Source organism: Lagenorhynchus albirostris, chromosome 3 (genome assembly GCF_949774975.1).
Source record: "Lagenorhynchus albirostris chromosome 3, mLagAlb1.1, whole genome shotgun sequence".
Lineage (NCBI taxonomy): Eukaryota > Metazoa > Chordata > Mammalia > Artiodactyla > Delphinidae > Lagenorhynchus > Lagenorhynchus albirostris.
Genome location: NC_083097.1, coordinates 60,784,607 through 60,805,352, shown reverse-complemented (window position 1 = coordinate 60,805,352; position 20,746 = coordinate 60,784,607). Strand labels below are relative to the sequence as shown.

General features: G+C 42.2%; 1 protein-coding gene and 1 non-coding gene across 4 annotated transcripts in view; one reads left to right on the top strand and one right to left on the bottom strand.

The window, feature by feature from the left end:
• Positions 1–20,746, bottom strand: part of PDE8B (phosphodiesterase 8B) — a 254,440-nt gene that overhangs the window by 109,847 nt on the left and 123,847 nt on the right. For all 3 annotated transcript variants that reach the window (XM_060143155.1, XM_060143157.1, XM_060143156.1), the window contains exons 5-7: positions 19,937–19,994; positions 10,820–10,908; positions 3,993–4,071 (exon numbers count right to left, since the gene is read on the bottom strand). In XM_060143155.1, coding sequence (XP_059999138.1) covers positions 3,993–4,071; positions 10,820–10,908; positions 19,937–19,994 — 226 coding nt within the window. The remainder of the gene's footprint in view (positions 1–3,992; positions 4,072–10,819; positions 10,909–19,936; positions 19,995–20,746) is intronic.
• Positions 9,194–9,300, top strand: LOC132518876 (U6 spliceosomal RNA). The gene has a single exon (XR_009540001.1). It is a non-coding gene; the product is annotated as a U6 spliceosomal RNA (small nuclear RNA).

Genomic DNA, 20,746 nt, shown 5'->3' with positions numbered 1-20,746 from the left:
AGAATCAATATTGTGAAAATGACTATACTACCCAAAGCAATCTACAGATTCAATGCAATTCCTATCAAAGTACCACTGGCATTTTTCACAGAACTAGAACAAAAAATTTCACAATTTGTATGGAAACACAAAAGACCCCGAATAGCCAAAGCAATCTTGAGAAAGAAAAATGGAGCTGGAGGAATCAGGCTCCCGGACTTCAGACTACACTACAGAGCTACAGTAATTAAGACAGTATGGTACTGCCACAAAAACAGAAATACAGATCAATGGAACAGGATAGAAAGCCCAGAGAAAAAAACCCATGCACATATGGTCACCTTATTTTTGATAAAGGAGGGAAGAATATACAATGGAGAAAAGACAGCCTCTTCACTAAGTGGTGCTGGGAAAACTGGACAGCTACATGTAAAAGAATGAAATTAGAACTCCCTAACACCATACACAAAAATAAACTCAAAATGGATTAAAGACCTACATGTAAGGCCAGACACCATCAAACTCTTAGAGGAAAACATAGGCAGAACACTCTATGACATAAATCACAGCAAAATCCTTTTTGACCTACCTCCTAGAGAAGTGGAAATAAAAACAAAAATTAAAAAATGGGACCTAATGAAACTTAAAAGCTTTTTAGAGCAAAGAAAACCATAAACAAGATGAAAAGACAACCCTCAGGATGGGAGAAGATATTTGCAAATGAAGCAACTGACAAAGGATTAATCTCCAAAATATACAAGCAGCTCATGCAGCTCAGTATCAAAAACACAAACAACCCAATCCAAAAATGGGCAGAAGACCTAAATAGACATTTCTCCAAAGAAGATATACAGATTGCCAACAAACACATGAAAGAACGCTCAACATCACTTATCATTAGAGAAATGCAAATCAAAACTACAATGAGGTATCACCTCACACCAGTCAGAATGGCCATCATCAAAAAATCTACAAACAATAAATGCTGGAGAGAGTGTGGAGAAAAGGGAACCCTCTTGCACTGTTGGTGGGAATGTAAATTGATACAGCCACTATGGAGAACAGTATGGAGGTTCCTTAAAAAACTAAAAATAGAACTGCCATATGACCTAGCAATCCCACTACTGGGCATATACCCTGAGAAAACCATAATTCTAAAAGAGTCATGTACCACAATGTTCATTGCAGCGCTATTTACAATAGCCAGGACATGGAAGCAACCTAAGTGTCCTTCAACAGATGAATGGATAAAGAAATTGTGGCACATATATACAATGGAGTATTACTGATTCATAAAAGAAACGGAATTGAGTTATATATAGTGAGGTGGATGGACTTTGAGTCTGTCATACAGAGTGAAGTAAGTCAGAAAGAGAAAAACAAATACCATATGCTAACACATACATATGGAATCAGAAAAGAAAATGGTTGTGAAGGCCCTAGGAGCAGGATGAGAATAAATACGCAGACCTACTAGAGAATGGACTTGAGGACACAGGGAGGGGGAAGGGTAAGCTGGGACAAAGTGAGAGAGTGGCATGGACATATATACACTACCAAATGTAAAATCAATAGTTAGTGGGAAGCAGCCACATAGCACAGGGATATAGGTCAGCTTGGTGCTTTGTGACCACCTAGAGGGGTGGGAAAGGGAGGGTGGGAGGGAGGGAGATACAAGAGTGAAGAGGTATGGGGATATATGTATATGTATAGCTGATTCACTTTGTTATACAGCAGAAACTAACACACTATTGTAAAGCAATTATACTCCAATAAAGATGTTAAAAAAATAAATTAAAAAATAGAAAAGTAAAAAAAAGAATCCGCCTGCCAATGCAGAGGACATGGGTTCGAGCCCTAGTCCAGGAAGATCCCACATGCCGCGGAGCAACTAAGCTTGTGCACCACAACTACTGAGCCTGTGCACCTAGAGCCCGTGCTCTGCAACAAAGACATGCCATCGCAATGAGAATCCCGCGCACCGCAACAAAGGGCAGCCCCGCTCAACCGCAACTGGAGAAAGCCTGTGCGCAGCAACGAAGACCTAAGGCAGCCAAAATAAAAAAATTTTTTTTAATTAAAAAAAAATGCTTAGTACTGCCTCTGGCACATGGTAAGCACCATGTAAGTGTTTTAAAGCAAACAGATAGGTAGTTTCAATGGATGGATGGGTAGGTAGCTATTGTTCCTAAATGTTAAGTGCTACTGCCCGACCTCTGACCATCTGCACTAAGGGGCACGTTCCCTGTGAAGCGGCACTGCCCCGAGAAGGACTCTGGTATTGAGTAGGAACATACATGATGGATCTCATTCATGATGACTCATCTTAAAATCTATAGCACAAAGGCCTTTTAAATTTCCCCCTTACATATAATATCCTCTATTCAAGTTCTTCCTCCTTGTTCTTGAGTTTTATATTCAGAAAGCAGGTAGGTTTTTAAAGGGGTCTGAGAGGGCGCCCCAAGAAAAAGCCTGCAGTCAGGTCAGTTTCCCTTTTAATACAGGGATTCCCCTTCCCAGGCACCCACTGTCCTCAATCCCTGCTTCTTCCTCTTCAAGGTAAAGGCCGGCAGGTGATTCATGTGACACCATCGCCACATCACGTCTCCTAGAGATACAGGTTTCTAACCACCAGGAGCTAACTGTAGAAGGAAGGACTCAGTTGCCTGTTAAAGGACTGTATGCAAGATTACAAGGCTGGTAGAGAGCAGAGACGCCCCTCTCCTCATCACTAAAATCACAACCCGGCTTCCCCGTAAAAGAGGGAGGTGCGAATTATCTCCTTTTCCCTGGATATCTCCCTGGTATACAAGTACATATGAATAAATTTCTGGGTTTTTCTTGTTAAAAAAAAAAGAGAGAGAGAGAAGTGCAAAGCAAACGTGTTTCAAGAACAGAATTGACTGTTCAAGTCCAGGTAGAAGTGGGAGAGCTGTGGGGTTTGTGCTCAGTCTGTAACAGAAACATGTCTGATTTCACTGTGGTTCAGGGCAGATCTGTGGGCAGGTGGGCCAGTAATAGGCAGCAACATGAGGAAGCCTTCAGACCCAGGTCATGGGACAGCCAGAAAAACAAATTCTAACAATATAGCCCAACACGGAACCAGGTAGGAAGGCTTTGGAGTCAGAAAGACATGGCTGGATGTTTTGGTTCCAGTATTTATTATTGAGGCTTTCCTTGGATAAGTTCCTTGGCCTTCCTGGGCCTCTGTATTATCAGGCCCTATGTCTCTTTCATAGCGTTCCTGAATGCAAATGAGATAATCTCATGAGCGTGTTGATGACAGGGCCTGGGCACGGTGGGCTACTGATGTCATTGACCCCGTGTGAGGGCAGGGTGTCTGTGTGTGCAATGGGGGTTTCACAGGAGCACATGTGTGAGGCCCTGTTATGGGGCCACTTTGTGTTGGACACTGTCTTTGGTCTCTTCAGATGGTAGCAAATGGTCCTCACGCTCGGTGCCACTATGCAAACCAAGGGCAGTCAAGTCAGTGCCCATCAGTGGAAGGTCTACATTTCAGAGTATTTTTAAAGTGTAAACGTCTTACCTTCCAACAAATAATAAGATAACTTTAATTCAATAAAGGTTTGTCTGCTATACACATTTCCTTAGGAAGATGACTTTAGTATTATATAAGAGTGCTTTATAACTGGAATACCAACTGTAGGCAGATAACTGAGGACTGTTCACAACATTTTGTTCCCAAGGCGTGTGTAAGCAGTTACTCTACAATTCTGACATACTTCTGTATAAACAGTGCCTTCCTGCATAGTCTAAAGAATTTACCTCATCTCTGTGAAAGAAACCGCAGGCTCCAATCTCAACTAATTTTTATTCTTCTTGAGTATCTAATTCTTAGCTTAAGAATATCAGTTTTCCTTGCATACTCTGATGTTCCTTTCTCCAAAGAAAATGTGCTGAAATGTGAGAATTACAGCAAAGTGCTTGAAAAAGGATAGCGCAAACTAGAAAGGCTTTATTTTGACACCTAAAGATACAAAGTTTCCCCATACCTGAATCACGTGGTCATCGCTTGTGATTTCTATGGCTTCATGACAGTGGTCTAATGCTGTAAACACTGAATTACAGGCCCTGAAAGTTGCAAAAGATTGATGTTAGTTCTGCTGGAAAACCATAAGCATTTCATCTGTTCATTTATCAAAGTAAACAGTTCCTCAGGTTCATTAAAACCAAGTACCTTCCGATATGTTTTGGGGAAAAAAAAAAGAAACCTAGCCTTTCAAACTAAATGAATAAACAATAGCATGCATTTCTATGCATATCATACAGAGAGAAGAATGTAATCTGGCAAAATCATCATGGATTGTGGAATGAGCTCCGTATGTGCTGGATGAAACCTTCACACTGACACAAGAGAACAAAGGTGCAGCAGATGGTCTCATAGGCCCCTATGTTCTATGTCAATGACATTCTTCTGTTCCATTCACGGCCGCAGTCATGGAGAAGTCCCATCCCCATCAATTAGAAAAATCTAATTAAGCCCAAATTAGATCTGAGGTATTCTGGCCTTTTGCAACAGACACAGAAATATTTTTTTCTTTTCTTACTTTTACGACCTAGATAAGCAAGCCTTTACGGTACTTGCTACACCCACCAGCCTGATGAAAGGCAAATACGGCTGAATTCCCCTTGCCTGGTTCATTTTACAGCTCTCCTGGTGGGCACTATTCTTGATGACCTTCCTTGTATATCTGGAATACTTGAAATCATTTCTCAATTTCTTGGGCAACATTTTAACTACCTTCCAAATTTAGAGCAACTCCAAATACAGTAAGTTATTTACTATCTAACCCAGCAAGTATGTGGCTACTTACTAGAGCTTTGTTATTTGTACTGGCTGTTTAAAGAATCCCAGTGAAGGCTTTCTTATACATTACCGAAAAAATGTTAATCTACTGGATTGATGTTCCTTCTTGTAAAACGAACTCTTATAATGTTATTCATTTTTCCCTCTCATAAGGCATCTAACTTTGCCATTCTATTTTGAACTGTTTACAAGGGAGAGGGCAGAAGAAACTGGGTGAAACTTGGTTCGGTATTTGGCCAGTTATGGGACCTTGGGCAATGTTTTCTCTCTGCTGGCCCTCAGTTTCCTCATCTATAAAATGAAGATAACACATCTTACAGGTTGCTGTAAGAATCAAAACAGTTTATGTGAGGCGTGTCTCAAAATACTTGGGATGATATAAGAATTCAAGACATAGTACTTGTTATTTGTAAGATCTCAGAATAATATTTTTTGTTCTCTAAAGCTTTCAAAGGCTGTTGGTGAGAAGAAAAGTAAATTATAACCTATCTTTTCTCATGAGTGTATCTGAAATATCAAACCAAGAACTGCTTTCAATAATAGCAAGGCAGCCTGCACAGAAAGGGAAGGATTTTAGCCCATTGACGGGTAGTGCTCCTGTCGCTGCAGAGATGAAGACACAGGTGTGGGAGGGTAAGTAAAGTAAGTAATCATGATGCAGGTGAGTGGAGGAGAACATAACCCTAACCCCACTGATATTTCTGATGGGTGTGGGATGTTTTCTTATTTAAATGGCTCCAGTCTAGGGGTCTCAAAAAACTAAAAATAGAACTACCATATGACCCAGCAATTTCACTCCTGGGTATACATCCGAAAAAAACAAACACACTAATTCAAAAACATACATATACCCCAATATTCATAGCAGCATTGGTCACAATAGCCAAGATATGGAAGCAAACCAGGTGTCCATCGACAGATGAATGGATAAAGGTGTGATATATATATATATACAATGGAATACTACTCAGCCATAAAAAAGAACAAAATTTTGCCGTTTGCAGCAACATGGATGGACTTGGAGGGTATTATGCTAAGTGAAATAAGTAGACAGAGAAAGACAAATACTGTATGATATCATTTACATGTGGAATCTAAAAAAAAAAACAAAAAAACCCCAAACTAGTGAATATAACCAAAAAGCAGACTCACAGATATAGAGTACAAACTGGTGGTTACCAGGGGGGGAGAGGGAAGGAGGGAGGGGCAATAAGGGGTAAGGGATTAAGAGGTACAAACTATTAGGTATAAAATAAGCTATAAGGATATATTGTATAACAATATTTTATAATAACTATAAATGGAGCATAACCTTTAAAAATTGTAAATCACTATATTGTAACCTATAATATTGTACAGAAACTATACTTCAATTAAAAAAGTAAATAAAATAAAATAAAATAAATTGCTCCAGTCTACCTAATGTGAACTGTATACCATCCTATTAGCATTGCTGCATTTGTAAACATGATCATTTAAAATGTGAAAAAGAATTCAAAGAGGACTTTAAAATTGTTACCAAAGTCACTACTGCATCACCTCTCATGAAGAGGCAAGGAAGAGCTAGTCTTATCCCAAGTCTGCTCCAGGCACTTGGGTCCAGAACCCAACTCGGCACAACGGGAAAGCGTTCCCTGTCCTCCAGAAGTCTGATGTGGAAAAGCACCATCTGTGTGGGCTAGTTCCTTAGCTTTGGGAGCTGGATAATTAAGTGTTAAAACGTTTGATCAAATGATAAATTCCCCTCTTGCCCAGGTATTTTCTTAAAGTACCTATGTGGCTCAATTAAGTACGTAAACAGCTGCTTCAGAGTATGACTGTTCTTGTCAATTCAACAGGCTGCCTCATACAAGATGTTAGCTCCAACTGCCAAAATGTAGCTATTAGATGTTCACTGCAAAGCTATACACTATCCTGTGAGAGTATAATGCCCAATGGGACAAAGCAGATCCTTATTGACAGTGAAAGTATATTGGCAGGACAAGTAGATTATTGCCTCGGTGACAAACGCTACTGGACTGCCATGTGTAGATCTAGGCTTTAAGCCAATTTGGTTGATGGTTCTATTTAAATAAACCTGCAGCAAAATGAGGTAATCAATTTGAATCATGTTCCTGAAGTTTGGGAATTCAATTGCTTGTATTAATTATTAATATTCTTCATGCAGAAGAACCTTAGCTTTATTAATTTTCTGTTCTTGGGAAACCACGTAACTCTGCACCTCAACTGTATTTTAGTAGCCTTCAGTTTGAGAAGCTGGAAAATTGGAAAAAGCACAAGGGAACCAGAGCCCATGTAGCGCTAGTGATGTAACCATTTCCCCTTCATCTTCTTAAAAGTCCGTGAAGGTCTGCAGGGAAAAAGTAAATATTACAGGGACCCAGGTAGAAAGTCTACAAAGAACATAGTGCTCTGATGGGGTGCAGGGTGCATCCGACTTAAAGCAGGGTGCCTGGATTCTACTCCAGCGCTGCCACCCACATGTTGAGTAGCTGTGATCGTGCCCAGAGTCTTCCCGGCTCTCAGCGTTCCTCTGTCAGTTGTCTGGGGCGGTTGGGTTACATGACCTCCTGTGTCCCTAACAAAGGCACCCCGGAATCTACTCAAACAAAACACAAACACCCCACCGCAGACAGACACACACACACAAGGGTAGGACTGGGCAAGGTGGTAGCGTGCAGGGAGAAGACTCTGAACACAAAGCCACATCCCAGCAGGGGTTCGGGAGCAGCAGGGAGGGGGCTGTGGACTTGCTATCCACCAGCACTGCTCCTGGGCAGTGACGCAGCAGGGGCCGGTTACTTTAATCCATCACAGATCAGTTTCTACTCCCGTAACACAACGGGGCTGTCACGCAGAGCCCACGTGAGGATAAAGTGCTCTATAAATATCAGTTAATAATGAGAGATGTAGTGTTCCACGGAATACTAAGGTTTGCCCATCAGAAACTGATTCTAAAATGAAGCACTGCTACTGTCTTAAGATTTGGAGTAAAATAAACATGATGATTTGGGTGTAACCCCTAGGTAACAGATATCAGACTGCCTAATGATGAAATAATAGCTCATACTTGATTAGTGTAAACTCATCAGCTTAAACTCTCAATAAATAGCCAAATCCTATCTGTATTTTGGTTAACATAGTTCTTTTCATGATAAAGAAGCATAAGAACATAAACAATAAATGGTCATCAGTTAGCCCATACTTCCCTAGACATTCCCCCTTTCATGAGTTCTGTTCAATAAAGTAATTCATCACATGCACACAGAAATGTGATTTTGTTCTGTCTTTAAAAGTTATTCCTATATAATGGAATTTTTAAATCAGGTATGTTATGTTTGATCACATGATCTTTTTTTTCTTGGTTAAGTTAATATGGTTACCATACATGAAGACTGGACAGAAGCGTCTGCCTTCAACATTCAACATCATCCTTGCAGTACAGACTGTCCTTGCAGAATGCTAGTAATGTCACATATTTAGCTGCAGCTGGGGGTGGAATTGCAGGGAAAAGTATGATATAATTAGACTATAATTATTCTGGCATTGTATAACAAAGAGCCTCATTTTCCCCGTCTGCAGCAAGTGACAACGTTGCCTGCCAACCTCTGGGGTGCAGGTAGATGCTTTAGACATCCTTGAATGCCCTAAGGAGCTGGGAAGGCCACGGAGGGTCACTGTCCACCCCCATCCGCTGGGCCCAGATATCATACACCCAGGGAGAGTCAAACCACACACACACACCATACTCCTCCAAAAGACAGAAAAGAAGCTGGAGACAGTTGAGGTCAACCAGCCAAAAGGCATCAAAAGAAACTGACCATGTAATCCTCCTCTGTCTTCTCCTATGGAGAACTCTTGCCTTCCCTCCCCCTCTGCAGGGGTTGCTCTTGTGCTCGTTGCTTGGGGAGGTCCCAACCAGCCAAGCTGAAGCTGATGCGGAAGGTGAGGGGACTGGGCTTCTGGGCAAACCCACCTTCCTGGGACCGCTGCTGCCTGGGCGAGGTCCATTCATCAGCTCTACGTTGATTTGTATTAAGAACCTGAGCCTTTTCAACGAGCCCAACGCTCCCAAACAGCTCATCACGGAGGGGTGAGAAGTTATGGCACTCACAGAGTGTTGTGTAGTTAGAACCTTGCCGAGTTCTGAACCTAACGTGTCCTTGAAAAGTTTTCAGTGCCCTGGCTCTAAGCAGATTTCATCAGCAAGGTAACTTGAAGCCCTTTCATTTAGCCCTGGTGCTGCCTGGGGATGTTTATTTCAAACGGCCAGACCTGCCTTTGCCACGCCCCCCATGGGCAAGGCGCCTTCGGACCTCTTACATGTGCCATCACATTGAATGCTGCCTAAGAAAACTCAAGCAGTCATTTAAAATAAAAGGAGGAGTGCTTGCTTCGGCAGCACAGGTACTAAAACTGGGACGATACAGAGGAGATTAGCATGGCCCCTGCGCCAGGATGACAAGCAAATTCGTGAAGCGTTCCATATTTTTATAAAAAATGAGATACTAAAATAAATAAGTAAATAAAATGAGGGAATTACCTATCAAAGCAATAAGGCGTCTGCTGTTCATTTTTGTTGTAGAAAACGCACGGTTGAAGAATTAAACCAAAATGAAATCTCTCTTTTCCTAATCCTATTTACTGTGAAAACATCTAAAATAAAAGTACAAAGTCTTTTTACCCTAAATAAAAACAGAAGAGAGCCCCAGGAATAAAAACAATTAATGTACAATTAAAACTCATAAATTGCTATAGTAAAGGCAATGCGGTTTTCTTACGAAATTCTTTGAAGTTCTCTGCAGGTAATAAATATAATGGATACAAAGAAACCAAGGGATTTAACTGACACTCAAAAATCTTTGGCAATCTTCCTTACCAACGAATTTCCACTGGTTTGAGATTCTTTTTTTAATACTTTCCCACCTCAAAAGGGACTGTTTATCCCCACACTTAATTTCTTAGAGCTCTCTATCCACCAAACAGTTGACTTCCCTGAGCAGGGTGAACCCCAGAAGGACCTGCCTCTGGGGGTTCATGCCAATCCATTTTTCTTCCAAGGGACAGAGGAGGGCTCTGAAAAGTTAAGTTTAGAAAGGGTTCTGTTCCCTTTGAATGCAAATTCAGTAATCAAGGTAAGAAGTATAACCATTTCAATGAGATGCTATCCTTATTTTTCACCGAGCCTGAAAGCCTTGTGACCCCTCAGTGGGCCAGAGAGAGAAGCCAGAGCCCTTCTGGCATCCCATAGCCTGGAGCCACTTGGGACTGGTCTCCCAGAGGCCGCGGGCTATGAAGAGCCTCTTCTTTCCCCTGCTCTCTCTGCTGAAGCGGGGCAGGTTGAAGAAATCAGGGTCCTAAGAGTGTGCTGGAGTAGAGCCTGAGCAAAACCAGGCATGGGCTACAACTCTGATACTCCAAGATGTCCCAGAAGCGGAGCATCCTAGCACCGAGACGCTGAGAGAATCTGTTCATCTCAGAAGTAAGCACCAGAGAGAAGTTCTTAAAGCACTAGGCATGCGTAAAGAGACTTAAAATCAGTTTCTTGAAGATACTCCATGCATATTGAGGCCACAAGCAGGCCTCATGAAATTGCTATCATGGATACGTAGCAATTACCATAGTTAGCATAATAAATAGTCCCACGGGTTTGCCCCTATCTATAACAATCCAAGTAGGAATGTATAAATGTTGCAAGTACAAAGTCATCCTCAAAGGCTATTCTTAATCTCGATCTAATTGTACAGAAGTCAAACAGTACTTTTCCTAGTGTATAATTTTAAAACTGCTGTAAATAGTGGAAAATACTGTCAAAAGAAGAAACGCCTCCAACTTATTTCATTATACCAATGGGCTCCCAGTTTAGACTCTGCCATTTACCAGCTACGGTTACTTGTTCAACAGCTTCAGAATCCCTGGGATTCCGCTAAGAACCAGTGAACCTCAGCCTGAGGACAGACAAGCTTTGCTACAGAATGGTTAACCTTGTATTCATCCTATTTTGCTACATACCTTAACTTGAACTGTGAGCGAACTTCCCCATGTTCTATTTGAATCAGTTCATTATAGCAAGCAATTATGCTGCTATTCTCCATAAATCTCTGGAAAAAAAGCAAAGGTAATACATAAGACATATACAATTACTTCTTAAATAGTCAAAGAAGCTTAACAGTTTCTCCAACCTCAGGTAACTCTGTTATATAAGACAACTAGTAGGTAAGATGAGATTAAATAAAACAGTTGTCAAGTGTTTGAAATGCTTGTTTAAATGTATAACAAACAAGACAGGAGAAACATTGCAGTTATTTATAACAAAGGTGGGAAAAACATTATTAACACTCACAGGAAAATAAACACACAAGGGATAGAACACCTCCCCCAGCCTTGCTAATTACTGAAACACCTGTGCTTCTGTTGCACTAAGGAAAGTCTTCTAAAACCTGAGCCTAGATGTGTTCACGGCATACCACGCTACGAGTGATGTCTTCTGGTGGGGAGAGGCAGTCTTTGCTTCCTTCCTCATCTTCTGAGTGCCTAACGCATCCTGCCTCTTCTCATGTCTGTCTGTCTGTCTGTCTGTCTCTCTCACATACACACACACACACTTTCTTCCACACATCTAGCATGGATGGCTTCTCCCTGTGGAATATCTGAGAAGCTCCCTGACTTTCCCTGTGCCTCTGGTCCCCACCAGCCCAGGAGGAAGCTGGGAAGGGCTAAGGACAGAGGGGGAACCATGAACACACACAGAGGGAAATACTTTCTATTTACAAAGCAAAGTTAAACATGGTGAGGTTCTGGTTCAGCTTCTGGACGGGTGGAGATGATGTGTCAGTCTGTAACTGAGCTCTGAGTGGTGTTAGCTGATGCTTCATGAAGTACAAAAAAGGATCTGTGATAAAATAAGTCTTTGAAAAGGTTGGGATAAACAGTTTCCTTTGTTTTAAAACGAAAACCTCAGAAGTAAACTTTTGTTGACTAAGTCTAATTTATTTGCCTTAGGCTTTTATTATGCCTCTGTGTCTATGTGTGTAGGTGTATATTTTATATGTATATATTTATATATATATATAAAATCATTCTATATTTTCACTTTCATATTTACGTAGTAACGTTTTTCCTTTTTATTTTATTTGTTTATTTAACATCTTTATTGGACTATAATTGTTTTACAATGTTGTGTTAGTTTCTGCTGTATAAAAAAGTGAATCAGCTATACATATACATATATCCCCGTAACCCCTCCCTGTAGCGTCTCCCTCCCACCCTCCCTATCCCACCACTCTAGGTGGTCACAAAGCACTGAGCTGATCTCCCTATGCTATGCGGCTGCTTCCCACTAGCTATTTTACATTTGGTAGTGTATGTATGTCAATGCCACTCCTTCACTTCATCCCAGCTTATCCTTCCCCCTCCCCGTGTCCTCGAGTCCATTCCCTACATCTGCGTCTTTATTCCTGTCCGGCCCCTAGGTTCGTCAGAACCATTTTCTTTTTTAGATTCCATATATATGTGTTAGCACACGGTATTTGTTTTTCTCTTTCTGACTTACTTCACTCTGTATGACAGACTCTAGGTCCATCCACCTCACTACAAATGACTCAATTTCGTTTCTTTTTATGGCTGAGTAGTATTCCATTGCATATATGTGCTACATCTTCTTCATCCATTCGTCTGCCGATGGACACTTAGGTTGATTCCATGACCTGGCTGTTGTAAATAGAGATGCAATGAACACTGTGGTACATGACTTTTTTTTTTTTTCTTTTTTGCAGGACACGGGCCTATCACTGTTGTGGCCTCTCCCATTGCGGAGCACAGGCTCTGGACGCGCAGGCTCAGCGGCCATGGCTCACGGGCTCAGCCGCTCAGCGGCATGTGGGGTCTTCCCAGACCAGGACACGAACCCGTGTCCCCTGCATCAGCAGGCGGACTCTCAACCACTGCGCCACCAGGGAAGCCCTACGTCTTCTTTTTTTATTTGGATTCCTTTTCTTTTTCTTCTCTGATTGCTGTGGCTAAAACTTCCAAAACTGTGTTGAATTTTCTCAACAGCTTTTTCTGCATCTATTGAGATGATCATATGGCTTTTCTCCTTCAGTTTGTTAATATTGTTTATCACATTGATTGATTTGCATATATTGAAGAATCCTTGCATTCCTGGGATAAACCCCACTTGATCATGGTGTATGATCCTTCTAATGTGCTGTTGGATTCTGTTTGCTAGTATTTTGTTGAGGATTTTTGCATCTGTGTTCATCAGTGATATTGGCCTGTAGTTTTCTTTTTTTGTGAACACCTTTGTCTGGTTTGGGTATCAGGATGATGGCGGCCTCATGGAATGAGTTTGGGAGTGTTCCTCCCTCTGCTATATTTTGGAAGACTTTGAGAAGTTTTGGTGTTAGCTCTCCTCTAAGTGTTTGATAGAATTTGCCTGTGAAGCCATCTGGTCCTGGGCTTTTGGTTCATTGGAAGATTTTTAATCACAGTGCTTGTGATTTTTAATTTCAGTGCCTGTGATTGGTCTGTTTATATTTTCAATTTCTTCCTGGTTCAGTCTCAGAAGGTTGTGCTAAGAATTTGTCCATTGCTTCCAGGTTGTCCATTTTATTGGCATATAGTTGCTTGTAGTAATCTCTTGTGGTCCTTTGTATTTCTGCAGTGTCAGTTGTTACTTCTCCTTTTTCATTTCTAATTCTATTGATTTTTCTTCTTTTTTCTTGATGAGTCTGGTTAATGGTTTATCAATTTTGTTTATCTTCTCAAAGAAACAGCTTTTACTTTTATTGATCTTTGCTATTGTTTCCTTCATTTCTTTTTCATTTATTTCTGAGCTCATCTTTATGATTTCTTTCCTTCTGCTAACTTTGGGGTTTTTTTTTGTTCTTCTTTCTCCAATTGCTTTAGGTGTAAGGTGAGATTGTTTATTTGAGATGTTTCTTGTTTCTTAGGGTAGGATTGTATTGCTATAAACTTCCCTCTTAGGACTGCTTTTGCTGCATCTCGTAGGTGTTGGGTTGTCGTGTTTTCATTTCTTTCTAGGTATTTATGATTTCCTATTTGATTTCTTCAGTGATCTCTTGGGTATTTAGTAGTGTACTGTTCCACCTCCGAGTGTTTGTATTTTTTACAGATTTTTTCCTGTAATTGATACCTAGTCTCACAGCATTGTGGTCGGAAAAGATACTTGATACGATTTCAATTTTCTTAAATTTACCAAGGCTTGATTTGTGACCCAAGATATGATCTATCCTGGAGAATGTTTCATGAGCACTTGAAAGTGTATTCTGTTGTTTTTGGATGGAATGTCCTATAAATATCAATTAATTCCATCTTGTTTAATGTGTCATTTAAAGCTTGTGTTTCCTTATTTACTTTCATTTTGGATGATCTGTCCATTGGTGAGAGTGGGGTGTTAAAGTCCCCTACTATTATTGTGTTACTGGCGATTTCCCCTTTGGCTGTTAGCATTTGCCTTATGTATTGAGGCTCTCCTATGTTGGGTGCATAAATATTTACAATTGTTATATTTTCTTCTTGGATTGATCCCTTAATCATTATGTAGTATCCTTCTTTGTCTCTTGTAATAGTCTTTATTTTAAAGTCTATTTTGTCTGATATGAGAATTGCTACTCCAGCTTTCTTTTGATTTCCATTTGCATGGACTATCTTTTTCCATCCCCTCACTTTCAGTCTGTATGTGTCCCTCAGTCTGAAGTGAGTCTCTTGTAAACAGCATATATACCCGACTTGTTTTTGTATTCATTCAGCCAGTGTGTGTCTTTTGGTTGGAGCATTTAATCCATTTACATGTAAGGTAGTTATCGATATGTATGTTCGTATTACCTTTTTCTTAATTGTTTGGGGTTTGTTATTGTAGGTCTTTTCCTTCTCCTGTGTTTCCTGCCTAGAGAAGTTCCTTTAGCATTTGTTGTAAAGCTGGTTTGGTGGTGCTGAATTCTTAAGCTTTTGCTTGTCTGTAAACCTTTTAATTTCTCCGTGAAATCTGAATGAGATCCTTGCTGGGTAGAGTAATCGTGGTTGTAGGTTTTTCCCTTTCATCACTTTAAATATGTCCTGCCACTCCATTCTGGCTTGCAGAGTTTCTGCTGAAGATCAGCTGTTAACCTTATGGGGATTCCATGTATGTTAATTGTTGCTTTTCCCTTGCTGCTTTAAATATTTTTTCTTTGTATTTTATTTTGATAGTTTGATTAATATGTGTCTTGGCATGTTTCTCCTTGGATTTATCCTGTATGGGACTCTCTGAGCTTCCTGGACTTGATTGACTGTTTCCTTACCAATATTAGGCAAGTTTTCAACTATAATCTATTCAAATATTTTCTCAGTCCCTTTCTTTTTCTCTTCGTCTTCTGGGACCCCTATAATTCGAATGTTGGTGCGTTTAATGTTTTCCCAGTGGTCTCTGAGACTGTCCTCAATTCTTTTCATTCTTTTTTCTTTATTCTGCTCTGCAGTAGTTGTTTCCATTATTTTATCTTCCAGGTCACTTATCTGTTCTTCTGCCTTGGTTATTCTGCTATTGATTCCTTCTAGAGAATTTTTAATTTAATTTATTGTGTTGTTCATCATTGTTTGTTTGTCGTTTAGTTCTTCAAGGTCTTGTTAAATGTTTCTTGTATTTTCTCCATTCTATTTCCAAGATTTTGGATCATCTTTACAATCATTGCTCTGAATTCTTTCTCAGGTAGACTGCCTATTTCCTCTCCATTTGTTTGGTCTGGTGGGTTTTTATCTTGCTCCTTCATCTGCTGCATATTTCTCTGTCTTCTCATTTTGCTTAGCTTACTGTGTTTGGGGTCTCCTTTTCACAGGCTGCAGGTTCGTAGTTCCCATCTTTTTTGGTGTCTGTCCCCAGTGGGTAAGGTTGGTTCAGTGGCTCGTGTAGGCTTCCTGGTGGAAGGTACTGGTACCTGTGTTCTGGTGAATGAGGCTGGATCTTGTCTTTCTGGTAGGCAGGACCATGTCTGGTGATGTGTTTTGGGGTGTCTGTGAACATATTATGATTTTAGGCAGCATCTCTGCTAGTGGGTGGGGTTGTGTTCCTGTCTTGCTAGTTGTTCGGCATGGGGTGTTCAGCACTGGAGTTTGCTGGTTGTTGGATGGAGCTGGGTCTTAGCATTGAGATGGAGATCTCTGGAACAGCTCTCGTCGACTGCTATTACATGGTGCTGGGAGGTCTCTCGTGGTCCAATGTCCTGAACTCGGCTCTCCCACCTCAGAGGCCTGACAGCCAGCCGGAGCACCAAGACCCTTTTGGGAAGTCTGAGGTCTTCTGCCAGTGTTCCGTAGGTGTTCTGTAGGAGCTGTTCCACATGTAGATGTATTTTGTTTGTTTGTTTGTTTTTTGCGTACGTGGGCCTCTCACTGTTGTGGCCTCTCCCGTTGTAGAGGACACGCAGGCTCAGCAGCCATGGCTCACGGGCCCACCCGCTCCGCGGCATGTGGGATCTTCCTGGATCGGGGCACGAACCCGTGTCCCCTGCATCGGCAGGCGGACTCTCAACCACTGCGCCACCAGGGAAGCCCTGTAGATGTATTTTTGATGTATTTGTGGGGAGGAAGGTGATCTCCACGTCTTACTCCTCTGCCATCTTGAAGGTCCTACCGTAATTTTTTATAATTCTTATTTTTCTTTAGGTCTCCTAAGAACTTCCAGTGTGGTGAAGATCAGCCTTCTGTTAGGTGATGGTTTCTAAACATTGGAGCACTTTGTTTGCACATAAGTGGCACTCAGTAAGTGTTTTGTAGACTAAGGGCAGTGGGAAAATATTTTGGGAAGTTTTTAGACTATCATTAACCCCGAAATCTGAAATAAATTGAGTGAACCAAGAACAGTGGTCTTCAAACTTCAACATGCTAAGAATAACCTGGGTGTTTGGTTTAAAATGCAGCTTCCTGGGCCCCGCTTCCAGAAACGTAGGCAGGTGTCTTTAGTATAGGATTTCTCCATATGCTTGGGTGCGATGCTGCTATCATGCACTGTACCTTCTCAGAGGCAAGAGGAGGAGAATCAGAGTCTTCACTGATTTTCCACACTTACTCGACCACAGAAGCCTTTTGTCATGGACACCTATTAAAAGCTTTGGGACACTAGTGTTCCATGGAACACTTTGGGAAACGTGACTTTGGTGGACCCGGCATGAAGTTGGGAGTTAAACACCAAGTATTTGCATCTTGACTTCATATGAGTATGAGCTCTGCAAGGTAGTCATTTTGAGCCTGTTTCCTCCTCTGCAGAAATGGAGAAAATACCAAACCTCTCATCTGTAGATGAGGATCAAGTCAGTCCCCTAGAATGGAGCCCGACAAATAATAAACCTTGGTTCTCCACTTCTTCCCCCACACAACGTCTCTTCAGGGAGGAACTGTGTCTGACTGCCATATCCCCGACACGCCTAGCACACCACCTTGCACAGAGTAAGTGCTCCATGAAGACTTGCTGAATGAACTTGTAAACATCATTCCAAATAGCAAAGGGGTACACAAAGGCTCACACAAAAACAAGTTGCAATCGCCCTTTGCTAAGATGCTCTTTCTAAAAACTCAGAGTGGGCTGAGCACCATGCAGTCGGCCACTCACGCACAGCTATAGCGGCTTCAAGAGGAGCTGCTCTGGGATATTTGATGGTACAATGTGTTCCTGGATCCCCACTCAGGGACCCATCAACTGAGGCACTGGTCAATTAGCTAGTAACACAGAGCCGAGTTTCAGCAGATGATTTAATACAATCACAACAACTCAGAGATGGGAAACAACTTCACAGAAGGCAAGAAGAATAGCTGGCATATTTGGAAGGGTGTTTGGGTAGAAAGTTGCCAGAGACAAGATTTTGCCCAAAAACAGGAGACCAGCCACCTGGAGAGCAGCCTCAGCTGATTCTGTGCCACTGTAACTCAGTAGGGAAAGCCTGTTAGGTGCGGCAGCTTCTCTCGGAAAGAGCCCCAACTCCTTGGGGGCAACCTGACCTGGCTGGCAAATGGCCTTGATCAGACCCAGCACTAAAGACTATGAGGTGGCCCCTGACAGGTATTGTTTTTCATGCTTCCACAAAGGGCTTTACTCACCATGGCTGCCTGCAAAAAGCAGCATCATATCAAGACAGAAACGAAACCTTCCAGAGCAGCACAGACAGGTTACAAAAAAGAATAAAAAGGAACAATGGTATTTTCCCTCCTAAATTCACTTAATAGCATTTGCACCCAAACAGGGCAGATGTCTCTCCTAAGCTTTTCTGTGAGTAGACGTGCAATCTTAGCCCCCCAGACAAGACGCTATCACTCCTAATGACACCAATCTCCACACCAGTTGGTCAGAGGCAGGACTGGTGAACTAAAAGCTGAATTCCAAAAGGGCACTCAACAGCACCTATGGCAACGGGGGCTCATGGCCATAACCCACGGCGTGTCTTGCCTGCCCCAGCCCCTCCACAGGTCATGTGGAGAACCTCCATGCTCACATTCTGAGAGGCCCTGCCTCAGATGTGAAGGACAGCCTTGGGCTGAGGTGCATGGGTGGTCAACGTTACATGGAAGATTTATGAAAACTGAGTAATTTTAAGTCATTCCTCAGAAAATGAGTAAGTAAAGAAAAGACGTCCCAGCCACACGACTTCTTGGATGACTTTCCTTTTGCAACTCTCTATTCCGAAACTCGGAAGCGTTGTCTCATTAAGCTGTGGCAAGCACGCCAGAACGGCGTCTGGAACCGAGTGCCAGCCTCTGAGAGATGCGATGACGGACAGGAGGGAAGAGTGAAGGGAGTGAGTGATACTGCTGACCGGAAACATTCATTTCTATCACACTTGTGAACCGCAGCACTGCCTTCAACGTTTTATACAGCACTGCTGCTTCTCCACGGAAGCACACCAAAGCACAAAACAACTGCATCCCGTGGGCAATTTCTGCTTCTCTGTGATTGACAATAAACAAGGGATCTTTTTGAATCCAGAGTAGCCAACCACCATTGCTTAAAGCACCCAAAGGAATTTTCATAACTTACAAGGCACTGGCAGTCTCCTATTTTTGAAGGAAAAGGACGCATCACACCATCTATTTGAGATTCAGATTACTCCTATCAAAAGACCTTGAGATACCAGGTAAACCTAGTTATTTAGGTTGTTGGTAAGTCTCCTTAATCAATCTCAATCTTCTAGTTGAGTATCAGGGTCAAAGAACTTTTCTTTGCTGACGTTTTTGGTTTAAACCAGGAGTTCACAAGATGCCACAAGTCACTTGCTTGAGTTTAAATTACCCGCAAAAGTTGCCCAAGTCAACTGTGACCTCTACCTTATTTTTTCCAAAGGGTAATCTTTTATTTTTTTAATAGAATATATGCTTGTTATTTAAAAAATTCAAGCATATAAAGTGAGGCCCTCCACAATTTCTCTGTAAGGGTTTGTAATATTTTAATATTATGAAATACATTTCCTTTAAACAGTCATGTTTTGATTATCTTTCTCCACCCCTTTTCTTCTCTCTTTCAAATCCATCATGTTTTGCATGCACACGGCCTCACCTCCAACCAAACTTTCAGACTGCCCTTACCCTGAGATACTGGGTAAGCCTAGGTATTTAGTTTGTCAAGTTTCCTTGGAGTAATCAGTCTTCATCCCCAAGTTGAACATCAGTGTTATTCATGTAGTTGTCACTCAGAATTTTTCTTTGCTGACATTTATGGCTTCAATGAGGGGTTCCCAAGATGCTATTGCTGTCATGGGCCTGTCCCCGGGGTGTAAGCTGTGGCTGGGCCCTTGATGAACACAGAGCCCTGGGTGCCGATCTGGTGGACTAACTATACGTAATCACACACATACACGCTAACTGACCGGACTGATTTAAATGAGATTACTTTGGGACTAGAGAATTTCGACCTGATATAAGAAGACAGGTTTTTTACATCATTACATATCTGTAGCTAAGATATATGAAGTTATGAGAGAAAAAGGAAAAAAGCCTGACCAGCAGGTGCTCGTCACCATCCCATGAGAACAACTGCTTCCTTTCCCTCACAGTTCTGGGGCTGAATGCCTATAACAGTATGCTTAGCTGTTTGGCTAAGGTTAGGTACCTGTATCTGAGAGCGGTGCTAGTTCATCTTTTACATACCCGGTTGAAGCCTGCGTGCAGAAGAGGGAGGACGGAGGCCTCTTCATAGTCGCCGGATCTGTAGCAAAGCAGAAAATGTGGTCACTCAGCAGATATACAAACCGGGATTCCTCACACTGAAACTCGGAGAGCGCAAGGCAAGCAGGGAGACGGCTGTGAGGGTGCCTTCCTGCCCAGCACATGCCCGCAGGGTGCACCTGCCTTGTAAGAACCCAGACTCCCACGTCCGCCTTCAGGTGCAGAAAGAACACAGACAGTAGAAGGAACTCCAGCAGTGTGCGTGAAAGGTGCACACGACAGGCCCCCTCCAACTCTGGGCTCCTTGGGAGTTGGAGCAAATGTACCGGAGCAGTCCCATAAAGGGACAAGGAAGGTGCAACGCTCATCCCAGAGACCACTGTCCTCTTTGAGATCCCCAAACCTTCTGGAAGCACGACTCCCACCCCAAGACTTAGGTGGGTCCAACTCTCAGGAAGACAACTGGCATTAGAGGCTGCAGCACCCCAGGGCCAATGGGGAAGAAGTGTCATCAGGAAAGCCAAGTGAGAAGGGAAGAAGACAGAAGTTGATTACTGGCACTCATCTCAGGGGAGGTTTCCTACACTGAGCCAGCAGCTGGGTCTCAGAACTTCAGTTTGAATACAAGGACGGGGCGGGGGTCAGCTGGTCATGAAGTCATGCTGCAGCTCTGCTGCCACCTTTATGAGAAACGGTGTCCCCGAGACAGCGAGCAAGTAGCATGGCGTACATACCTTAGAAAACAGGGAAGAAAAATGGGACAATGGGGACTGGGTGGAGAAGCAGAAAGAA